We start from the raw sequence: 12,306 nt of genomic DNA on the forward strand, positions 1-12,306 counted from the left end.
GAGATTCAAAGAAAAGAGGATAAAGTGCATATCAGATTTGAAAATGATTTCTAGATGAATACCAGGACTGTTTTAGTTAAAAAGAATGACATGTCCCCCTAGGCCCCAAAAAGCATTAGTGATTAGGTCACTTCAAACAGATTAGATAAGGAACCCTGCACATTGCAGAGATGCCACACAGAGAAGGAATATGAGCATCTGCACAGTTACTGTCCTGTATTCTTATCTATATAAGGGAAATAATTGTATAATTAACAATGCCCTATGCTACTTCTTAAAATCCTGCCTACATATGAAATTCCTTGAAAATGTTTTCCATTTATTGTTAATAATTTAGTTTGGTAAGACATGATTTTCCAGATAGAAATTTAAAAATCTGAAATACTCAACACTGCAAAAATAATGTTCATCCTTTACGAAAATAAATATTTCTAAACCTGTGGTAAAACATAACTCTTACAGCTTCTGCCGCAGCAGCAATTAAAGAGCTGCAGGCATGGCTCTGTGCTACTCCGTGGCTGTGGGCCTCAACAAGGGCCATAAGGTGACCAAGAGTGTGAGCCACAAGGTGACCAAGAGTGTGAGCAAGCCGAGGCACAGCCACTGCCACAGGTGCCTCACCAAGCATACAAAGTTCATGTGGGACATGATCCAAGAGATGTGTGGCTTTGCCTCGTATGAGCAAGCACGGCACCATGGAGCTGCTCGAGATCTCCAAGGACGAATGGGCCCTAAAATTCATCAAGAAAAGTGGGGGGAACACATATCCATGCTAAGAGGAAGTGAGAGGAGCTAAGCAGCATCCTGGCCATCATGAGGAAAGTGGCTGCCAAAGACTGAGCTCCTTCTCCCCTCTGTGCAGTATAAAACCTTTACAGAAACTCAAAAAAAAAAAAATGTAACTCTTACAATTTCAACCTTATACTTACACAAAAATGGTAATAAGATTACCTTTAAGGACTGTGCAGTCATACTTTATAAATGACCTTGACTAAAATAAAGAACATTTAGATGAAGCAATAATCTTAAGAGGGGCAACAGGGAGTATCAAGTTTGAAGAAATGGTAGAGATAAGGATGAGATGCAGAATAGAGAAAACATGCTTGCTGGCAACACCACAATCACCTATTCAATGTAAGAGTCTTAGCATTCCCATTCGGTATATAATATGTACTTTCTAAATAAAGTTCATATCTTACCATGAACTCTTGATCCCGTACTAGAATCATCACTAATACCTTGTGGACTTATGTCTTCAAAGGATGTAGTATCTACATAAAATAGCAAAATGGATATAGAAATATTTTTGTAACAAAAAAATTCCATTATAAAATTTTATTTATGCAGAATATGGAAATTCTTTTTCAATCACATCTAATACACCTTGATTTAACATATTTCAAGACTCAACCAGAAACTGGAACTAGGAGTAAGAAACAGAGTAGTTCTAATGAGAGTTGGCTTGCTTAGGGAAAACACCAGAAGCGAACAATCCCCAGTGTGATCCTGAAAAGCAAAGCAAAAGCCTGGGTAGTTCTATGTAGTTCTCCTTATTTGAAGTTATAGGGCTTTTAGGTTTTGTTTAAAAAGCTATCACTCCCTCCGGTTTTTACTCTTTACCTGGTTTACTTCTCCTTTTCTTGTTATGTTCATTAGCTGTTTATTATGAAAGGAGGCCTAGGAAAGATTTTAATTATTTGTATATGTTTTAAATTTTCCAAATTTGAAAATTCCCCCAAATCAAATCCAGATCATGTTTTGATAATTATTTCAGGTTGTTGCCTTAAAAAAAGTACACAGGGGAAATTCAAATTAAAATTCCTGTTGCCAACAGTTACACTACAGTGCAAATAGCAGACGGCCTATACCTTTATTATTAACCAACTGCTTGGATCTGAAGCCTGCAGAAGAGTTGACAGTTGAAAAGTTGATGGCTGTAGTAGAGAAGGCCATAGCTCCCAATTCTTTTCTCCTTTTACCCGTTGAAATATCATCAGGAACCTCCAAATTTTCAGTACTACCTGTCCATTGTCCTGCTAGGACCATGGACTGCACCAGGTCATTCATGGCTGGGATGCAAATGAAAGCAAATGAATCAGCATGGTTAATGTATTTTCTCTTATTTCTATTTTGTATTATAAATGATCTGGCTTTTGTCTATGAATAAATGCAAATGGACATCAAAAACTATAATCACAAAGTCGTTTGAATTGTGACATGCATTCAGCTGAATGAAATGAGTAGGCCAAAGGCTGATAAATTTCAATAAATACTTTTATCCACCTCCACCCCTTTTAAAAGACAAAAAATGGAATTTTACTATGTACAATTGCCATGCTTTTGTGCAGTGATGTGCAATATAATTAGAAGCCTTCATAATGTGGTTTGTGGTGACAAAAATGGAATGAATAAATGTAAGATGGAGGGCAGTTCTTATACAGCATAATTATTGAATATGAAAAAGAGTCCTTGGTCAGAACAGATTACTGAAGAAATTATTCACTTTACAAATCAAATAAGTACCCCATTCAATAAAAACCTGAAAAGAGATGATATCCAAAGTGACACATTTAATGTGATTATATAATTACCCATTCCACTTAAAAAAAAAAAAAGAAAACCCAGAATATTATTATTTAAAGAATGACAAACATTTTCAAAAGTTATAGGCCATTTTATTTATTTATTTAATCTGGTTCATTAAGGAAATAAATTCCTAATGCTAAAGGTTTTGTTATATTTTCCTTAAGTAAATTTCTTTGGGAGAAAAATCTCTATGGCATATAAAATTAAGGTTGTTTTTTTTTTTTTTAACCAACTTTTAGTAAGCACTGGAAATTTACAAGTGTAGGACTAAACATATGCATGTATATGTATCAGTGGATATACATATAATGCAAATTCAGTGCCAGTTTGAAAAAAATATTCTTCCAGCTCCTTGTATTAGAGGAAGACTGCACTTTGCAAAATAAGAAAATTGGCACAGTGCAGAGAAAGGTTAGTGAAAAATTAGTAATGGAAGCCAGTGTAGTCATTTGAAAGAAGCTGAACTGTCATAAAGTCTTACACATGGAACGACGATAGCAGGCCTTCATTTTGTCTTTATCCTTCGGTCTGTTCCTCAAAAAGGGCAGTCTTTTCAGTGCAACCACTTTAATGTCAGAGCATGAGGAAAAACAGAAACAGGGAAAAATGAAAGAAAAAAGGGAGAAGAACAGATGGGAGTTAAATGTTGAAATTAAGGACAGAAATGAATGTTTGAGTTTCAGCTATGTATGCTATATTAAAGCTATTATTCTCATGCTGCTGAGTGATAATGAAATATGAAATATGTACTTCAATACTTTAAAATATTTGGAAAAGCACTGAAGACAATGATGAGGAACATATACTTTGAAAGCTTGGATTGGCTACAGTCCTATAAAAACAGGAACTGATTAGAATTACTTATGGACAGACCAATTTTCCTAGTTAAGTTGTAAAGGTAAACTTTTTAAATTAAGGCTATTTGTCGATCACACAGTGTACACTATGAAAATGTATAAGGCTTTTCAAGCCTCTATTTTCTTTAACTTTATAAATTATAAGGCTTTATTTTGGGGAAAAAATTAGGAAAATGCACATTTTAACAAAGTGTTTTAAATACATCAACAAAAATTAGGGTGTCCAGGGAATGTTTAAAACAATCTAAAGAAACTTTAAAAATCACATTAAAAGCTTTTATCATTTTCTTAAATTTTAAAAAAATAGGAAATTATTTCTTGGTTTAAACTGGATTTGAGCATTATCTAGCAGCACCACGAAACATACATTCTTTCGACCAAAGTCTTTCTAAAGATGAAATAAGGAGTTCATTTTACAAAAGGTTGGTTGATGGAAAGAGGCAAAAAAAAAATGTATTTTGACAGTAGTAATAAGTGTTAGCACTAAGCTCTGCTAAAGCTAAAAGATAAGGAGGCACCCCAAAGCAAGCAAAAATGAAAGAAAAATATGTATAACATTTTTAGATATTTTGAAACGTTTTTTGGGTGAATTTATAAAAATCAAAAGAAGCACTGTGCAAGACATTTTTGTGAATGAAAATCAGGATTACCATTCAAGTATAGGAGTCATTAGAACAATAAAAATGTTCATTAGAGTCACTAACCATTCTTAAGCTAAATTTTAATAAGACTTAAATATAAAAAATTATTACATCTCTTTGGAGATATAATTTAGGAGTTAGGGAAACAACCTGCATAAGGACTTAAAAACATATTATACACAGCCTTAATAACTAACCTTTCTCAGAGTTTGCCATCATTTTGCAAATAAAGGTCTTTTGACAAACTGACAAGTATCATTCATTAAAGAGAGTGCAATAATGAACATATAGCTTTTTAACTTTTTGATTGCTATTAGGAACAGTTATAATTCATTTAGGCTTTTAATTTCACCTATTTCTTTTCAAACCTGGCAAACACAGCTATTTTCAATGATTAAAAAGAAATGAACTGAAAGCAATGTAAAAATGGACACTTAGCTAAAAAAAAGCCGAGTGGTTGCAGCATGCACATGTCTTGTTTAGATACTTTATTTTCTTTTTATGTTTTCAACTGTTTTCCAAAGCCTGCTTTACTGACAGACAGACACTCTTCCAAAATGGACAGGATAAAAGGAGTTTTAAATTTCCAGGGGAAGGAATGTGATTGTTCTTGTGGCACTACTTTGTAGATAATACAATATTCTTTTCCCAAAGCATACTGAAATTAACAGAACCTTAGTATCGTTGGGTTTTATGTTTACTTTTAAATTCTAAAGCTGAATAACTCCAGGAAAGGAGAATATTACTTCCTTTTGATTTTTTATTCTGGAAGTTTCAGCAGAGAGCATGAAAGAATGGGATTTATTTAAAACAGACTAGAGGGCTGGCCTGTGGCTCACTTGGGAGAGTGTGGTGTTGATAACGCCAAGGCCACGGGTTCGGATCCCTATATAGGGATAGCCAGTCAGCTCACTTGGGAGAGCATGGTGCTGACAACACTAAGTCAAGGGTTACGATCACCTTACCGGTCATCTTTTAAAGAAAGAAAGAAAAAAATTAATAAAACAGACTAGATGACCCCCCAAAAGACTTTTGTAGCTTTTTAATGTATCTTTCACAACTGAATTGAAATATCTACCTTTAATTATAAAAAATTAAGTATACCCCTTACCATTTCTCATTTAATTAATAACATGTCAAATATTTTATATCTAAAAAGGTAGCAGATAAAACTGACTTATCTGTCACCTTTTTAAGGAAAACTTGATGATCTCTGTACAACAATAACTACTCGGAGGTTTCATGTAGATTTGGTGGACCAGACTAGACAGCAAAAGACCAGGGTAACAATCTTATGTGAGGATACAGAATTAAACTACTTTCATGCGACATATACACACACACACTCATATATACATATATATGTATGCATATGTACAATTTTTATTGTTGTTTACCTATGGACTCTAGTTTTTAGGCAGCTATAATTGCACTGTGAAATATGCCCTATAATATTTAAAACCCTATTCCCTAAAATGTCTTTTCAGCGATAATTCACCTGAGGCGATAATACACATTGTGTATAGTTTTTTGAGTGCTTTGGAGTCTACCCCTGGAGGAAGAAGCAGCTGCTTTTACCTGCTATCTAGTTTTAAAAAACGGTATGTGTATGTAAATATTTTTTTTTAATTTAGTGACACCGGTGATAGAGTGAGAGTGTTCAAAGTATCCTATTTACATGTTTTATAAGAACATTGATAGTAGTCAACTTTTTGGACACTTTCAAAGGGCTCAGTATTGAATTCTTTTCCTCTTGATATACACTTCTCTAGGCTTTTACTTTGCTCTTTCTATTTAGCTAAGCATACTAGTAACGAAATAAAAGGCTATGAATGATACAGGACACATTATGATGCAATACTTCTAAATTTGTAATAAAATTAAATTACAAAGTTATAAACAAATATATATCTCCCCATCTCTCTATTTTAATTGGTCCTTTACCAAGCAATCCCTCTGTAATTTTCTCTCTTTGTGGGGGGCAGCTGGCCGGTACGGGGATCCGAACCCTTGACCTTGGTGTTATCAGCACTGTACTCTACCCAGCTGAGCTAACTGGCCACCCTCAATAATTTTCTTAACCTTCGGTTATTTCTAAATCATTAAATAACACCTCTTCAAATTCATACCTATTTTTCTTTGCTTCTCCCACTATAACTTTGCTCCAATTTGACACTATCAAAGTATATGAGCAAAAACCTCATTACAAAATGCTTTATTATTCTAATTAAGTTATAGATAATTATGAAAATAAAGTCTTACATATATTTTTCACTAGCTCCTCAAAATCACCTTGTGAAGTATGAAGCAAAGGTAAAAGTCTTACCCATATTAACAGAACTTGAAAGTGGCACAGGTATTCTGGCTTATTTCAATGTTCTTTCTACAATATTTTACTCCCTGACCAAATGATGATATCTCTGTGTATGAGATATCTTTCAACACGCAATATAGAAAATCATGTGGTCATATACTATTGTAGCATGCAATTAATTTTATAATCATATGGAATTAAAAAGAAATGCCATTCATCAGACCATTCCCAAAAAGCACTGTTGAAGTTTCTTTTAAAAGAAATCTTTAGAAAGGATTCTAAATCAATACTAAAAAGTTTAAGCACTCACTGCTGCTTTTCTTGGTCCCCAAGGTTTGGCCATCTTCTAAAGAGTTTGAACCAACTGAAGAACTATCTTGACTATCTTGATGGGGGAGTTGTAGAAATCCTTCACTGGAGTCTGAGCGGGTAGGTGTTAACGTTAGAGATTTCTGACGCTCCCGATTAATGTCTTTCTTAGACTTTATCAATTTTCTCATTTTTAGAGTAATCCAGTTGCCTCTCCTAATAGAATTTTTAAAATTCTTATCAGTCTAAAATTCAACATAATCCTTCAAAACATTAGAAATAATATGACTTTTCAAAATTAAAATTCATAAAATTTGGCTAATGGTACCTTCTAGGAGGAGATGGGTCATAAAATTTGTATTGATCCATAATTTTCTCTTCTAATTTCTCTTTTTGTCGTCTTAATTCATTTAACTTATCACTGTAAAAATAAAAATTACATTTTAGGACATGCATCACATTTTGTACAACTATGAATAATATTAAATAGTTTTGTGGCTATGATCTAATTTCTCCCCAAATCATGAACAAATACAGATACCATGCTTGACAATTAAGAGTTTATTAGGTAGTAACAATGGGATTTTTTCCATGTTTTTCTTTTTCTTTTTTTTTTTGGCAGCTGGCTGGTACAGGGATCTGAATTCTCAATCCTTGGTGTTACATCACCACACTCTAACCAAATGAGCTAACTGGCCAGTCCTCTCCTTTTCTTTAAATCTACAACTTACTGAAATAAAAAAATTTAGAATTTAAAGATTCAATAAGATTTATTTGTTTGAAAGACATTTTCCTTACTATAATCTCATCATGTCTTTAAGGAACTCTGTTACAAACATCTTTTTACAGCTATTAAACAAACATTATATCAACATTGACTATTTCCCTATTCTTGGATCACTAGTATCTCAAATCATTTTTGGAATGAAGAAGGATGATTTATTATAATTTATATAAGCAAAATATTAAAATGATGAGTATTATATTTTCTTACAATTATAAATATCAAAGATTTTTTGATATTTTAATTGTAAATGAAATATCAAAGATCACAGACCAAAGTAGAGTGATCTCTCTTAAATTAAAAAGAAAATCGATGCCAAAGTATATTATTTACTCAACAAACATTTAGTGATCATTTACAATGAGGAAGGCATGAGGTATATATAAAGATGAATAATAACTAGCTCTGCTTATAGTACAATAGGAGAGAGAAGATATAAACATAAATGACTATTATAATCCAAGGCAGTAGCAGTACCAAAGTAAAAGTACTATGGAAAGGGCCAGCCCCGTTGCTCACTCGGGAGAGTGCAGCGCTGGGAGCACTGAGGCCGTGGGTTCAGATCCTATATAGGGACGGCCGGTGCGCTCACTGGCTGAGTGTGGCACAGACAACACCATGCAGAGGGTTGCGATCCCCTTACCGGTCAGAAAAAAAAAGTACTATGGAAATATAACAGGAACTTTTAAAAGGGGAAAATATTCCCATCTTGGATGACCAAAGAAATCCTCATGTAGAAAACCACCATTTTAGATAGGCTGAAAAGGAAAGATAGGAATGCTAAATTAAGTAGTTTAGCTTGAATGTGAGATGACAGAAGCAGTGAGAATCTCGGGTTTAGATTTTGCTCACTAGGAAACAGATGTATTAGAAGTTTCATTATAAAGTAATACTATGAAATCTTTGCTTAAGTTACCTTAACCCAATGTGAAATATGATATATTAGAAAGGTGGTAGTTAAAGAAAGTATTCAGGCTAACGGGCAGTTTGGTTGAGAGGGAAGGCTGAATTATGGTGGTGAGAATCGGGAGGAACTGATTTGAGAGATTCTACAGAAGATGCTTTGTGAACAGATGTTGCCAATAGTTATACCACAGCACAAATTAGGAGACAACCTATACCTTTATTATTAACGGTCTGCTTGGATCTGAAGCCTATGGAAGAGCTGACAGTTGAAAAGTTGATGGCTATAGTAGAGAAGTCCCCAACTACCAATTCCTTTCTCCTTTTACCTGCTGAAAAACCATTAGAAACCTCCAAATTCTCAGTACTACCTGTTCACTGTCACTCCTGCTAGGACCATATGATAGAGGCATCCAGCTAGAAATGTATGACAGATGAGATGGCTATTTGTAATTTAAATTCAGTAAGTCTGAATAGGTAATAATAATTGGAAGTCAATTATGTAGACACAATCATTAAAACCCTAAAAATACATTAGTTACAAAGGACCAGAATATTAAGATGATGAAGTGTTGGATAATGCCTCTTCTTAAAGGACAGGAAATTCACATGCCAAGAGCTTTATATGTATATACTCAGTGCTTCTTAACCTAAATTACCTCTTATGGCAGAGAGTAAAGGGATACGTACCCCCGAAAGGACTGAAGGGGTAGTCCAAAGTGGCCAGCCACAAATGTGAAATTTCTCTGAGGTTTTTGCATTTATCTTAAAAGTTCATGGAAACTCTGCCTTTTGCTCCATGATACACCTGTGTATTGATATAGAAATAATGTTCCCTGCCCCAAATTTTTAAATAAAATTGATGCTTTAGAAAAATGTATGATGTATCCGGGCTTCACATGAGCCCTGGTTTACTATCATGTACGTCAAGTCTGAAAGGCACAGACATTATTTCATTTACTCCTTAGGATAATCTGGGAAGTAGGTGTTGTTATCTCTATTTTAGAGAAGAATTAACTAATGACCAAAGAAATGAAGTACTCATCTATGGTCACATAGCTAGTGAGTGGAAGAATTGGGATATGAATTAGGAGCTGCTTGATTTCAACACCTGTGCTATATCTATTATACTGTGGTACTTCTCATTTAGGGGGCAAGGGGAAGAAAAAAATCTAGTAAAAGTGAATCATGGTTTAAAACAAAGACTACCCCCTGAGCTCCCCAAGCCCAAATCCCTGAGTCTTACCAGATTCTTTCACTCTCAGTGGAGATACAACTTGTCAATAATTAAGCCTTGTCAATTCTCCCTCTCACATCTGTAGTTTGATCTCAACTCCTTTACATGGCATAGAAAAATCTTTGTGAACTGGCTCCTGTCTGTTTTGCCACTTCCCTACTGCTCCCTCTTCCTCAATTTTACTCCAGAAAGAAAAATTAGGTTTTTTAGGTTCTGTACGACACCACAACATACCTCCATGTTTTTGCATTGCTGCTCTCTTGGTCTGGCATGCTTCCCCAAGCAAACCCCTACTGAACATTTAAGTCTCAGCTCAGGTCTTATCTTTGGAAAATCCACCTTGCCTCTCCCAGACTATGATACTCCTTCTCTTTTATTTGCTTTATTTCTATGGCCTCCTACACACACTTCCATTGTAGAATTATTGTATTTAAATTTTTATTTGTATTTTTCATTTTATATTACTAACTCCTTAAGAGCAGGGCCCATGTATTTTCATGTTAGTACTTCTGGTTAATCAGCATAGTACCTGGAATATAAGCACTCAAGAAATATATATGTTGAAATGATAATGTTGAAAATCAAGGAAAATTAGCTTGAGTTTTCTCTGCCACTGGGTATGGCAATGATAAAATCATGAGTAATATTTCAGAGTGCAGATTATTTGGTACCTACATGTACTGTCTTTGTTCAACATGAAAAAGATCCTTGCTTTCCATATTCTGCTCCAATAGTGTTCTGTTCTGTAGCATTAGTGTCTGAATTTGATCTAGTAGATGTCGATTTTCTTCTTCTAAATTTCCTTTAAGTTGGCTTAGCAACTGTTTAAACACAAAAATTTATTTTTTTTAAAAAAACATTTACATGTAACATAAATCACCTGAAACGTATGAAAAATATAAAGTACTTCACAAAGACTTTAGTCTTCCACTATTTGAACAATTAGACGATTGAACTTTGATCAGAGTGGGAGTGATAATTTAAGTGACAATGACAGCTACAGCACTGGGTTATATGCTATACATACATCTTTCTTAATTCTCACAAACACTATGTCTAATATATAACAAATTATCTAGTTCCAAAAATACTCCTTTCTGTATTTTTTTTCTGCTTTCAAAACTGTTAAATTTATAATCCAAAAGCTAGATTCAAATCTCTGGTCTTCTATTTAAGTAGCTATGAAATGCTGGACAAGTTAGTTATCAGATCTATAAAATAAGGATAGCTCCCATCCCCCAAGATTGTTTGTAAGGATTAAATAATATATGTAAAGTACCTGGTAGTATGCCTATGGCACACAGTAAGTAGGTACTTACATATCGCATTCTTTCCCCAACCACTGTTTCTAAGGAACCTTAAAAATCTGCATATAGTTTTTCTGGCTTGATCAAGGGGAATCAGGTAATTTAGTCAATGGTTGGTATTACCAGCTGGTATTACTGGTAGCTGGGCTGCCAGCAGCATTGGGCTTTTTGTATGCAATTAGTAGAAATTGGAAATGTGCCTTAGCTAGGACAGGGTTCCAGTAGAAGTCATAAAGCCCAGAGCAGTGACTTGTAAAACTTAGCATCCCTTGTATAGTATATTTCTGGGCCCCAGCATTCAAATCCAGCAGGTCTGAAGTGGAGCCCAGAGATCCATATTAAAAAAAAAAGCAAACAAATAACACATACTGCTCACCCCACTCCACCCCGCCCCCTGCCAAAAGAAAGGAAAAAGAAAAGGAACATTTTGGAAATTCTCAAAAGGTACAGAAAATCAGAGAGAATGATCTATGAGTAACCATAAATAACCATCTAGATCCCACAACTGTCAATATTGCACTATGTTTATTTACATATACAACAGTACTTCAAAAAGTTTGTGGAAAAATACAATTAAAAGATAATAAAATATTTCCACGAACTTTTTGAAGTACCCTCATATATTGTTAAATTGAAATATAATATGTGATAGATTCATTGAAAAACTGAATGTATTTATTCTCTTTCCTGTACCTACATCTTCTTGCAATATGACTTCTCACTTTTCCCATCAAAAAGCAGCATCTATTTCCTCTATTCTTGTATTTGGAATGCCTTTGGCCAAAAGAAAGTGGTAGAAGTGATGGTGTAATAGTACCAAGACTAAGCCTCAGGAGGCCCGTGTCTCTTAGAACACTGCTAGAGGGTAAGAGACCACATGGAACAGAGAAGAGTTACTCCAACTGAGGCCATCATAGACCAGCCAGCCCCAAGCATACCTGCCAGCTAATTACAGATGCAGGAGCAAACTCACTCACCAGTGTTTATCAGCCTATCTGTTCAGCCAACCTACAGACTAATGGACAAAAAGTAATGTTTATTGTCCATTATCAATGAGGTTCTATGGTTGTTTTACAGCATTATCAAGTCAATAGACAATTGATAGAACATATATACAGAAAAGAGAAAAAATTTGAAGTGTACATACAGTTGAATGAATCATCACAAAGTGAACACATGTTAAACCAGCACCCAAACCAAAAAAACAGAACATCACTTGTATTACGGAAACACTTGTGCTACCTTCCAATCACCATCCCTTCCCACCAAGTTAACAACTATCCCGACTTCTCACACCACAGATTTTTCCATCCCCCCCGCCCCCCGCAAATCAAGTCACATGACTTAGCCCCCAGCCAATAGTTAACA

The 12,306-nt window shown here is 34.6% G+C and overlaps 1 protein-coding gene and 1 long non-coding RNA gene across 7 annotated transcripts in view; one reads left to right on the forward strand and one right to left on the reverse strand.

The window, feature by feature from the left end:
* Positions 1–12,306, reverse strand: part of CCDC88A (coiled-coil domain containing 88A) — a 129,590-nt gene that overhangs the window by 8,523 nt on the left and 108,761 nt on the right. For 5 of the 6 annotated variants that reach the window (XR_010021626.1, XM_063077651.1, XM_063077649.1 and 2 more), the window contains 6 exons: positions 10,307–10,452; positions 7,036–7,128; positions 6,709–6,923; positions 3,068–3,151; positions 1,869–2,069; positions 1,200–1,271 (listed from right to left, as the gene is read on the reverse strand). Coding sequence is in view for 5 of the 6 variants with exons in the window: in XM_063077651.1 (XP_062933721.1) it covers positions 1,200–1,271; positions 1,869–2,069; positions 3,068–3,151; positions 6,709–6,923; positions 7,036–7,128; positions 10,307–10,452 (811 nt within the window). In the remaining variant the exon portion in view is untranslated. The remainder of the gene's footprint in view (positions 1–1,199; positions 1,272–1,868; positions 2,070–3,067; positions 3,152–6,708; positions 6,924–7,035; positions 7,129–10,306; positions 10,453–12,306) is intronic. The other variant, XM_063077650.1, reaches the window with a different exon arrangement.
* LOC134362417 (uncharacterized) overlaps positions 5,576–12,306 on the forward strand; it is a 36,010-nt gene continuing 29,279 nt past the window's right edge. The window contains exons 1-2 of the long non-coding RNA XR_010021627.1: positions 5,576–5,685; positions 6,732–6,827. This is a non-coding gene — a long non-coding RNA (uncharacterized LOC134362417). The remainder of the gene's footprint in view (positions 5,686–6,731; positions 6,828–12,306) is intronic.

Source organism: Cynocephalus volans, chromosome 14 (assembly GCF_027409185.1).
Source record: "Cynocephalus volans isolate mCynVol1 chromosome 14, mCynVol1.pri, whole genome shotgun sequence".
Taxonomy (NCBI): Eukaryota; Metazoa; Chordata; class Mammalia; order Dermoptera; family Cynocephalidae; genus Cynocephalus; species Cynocephalus volans.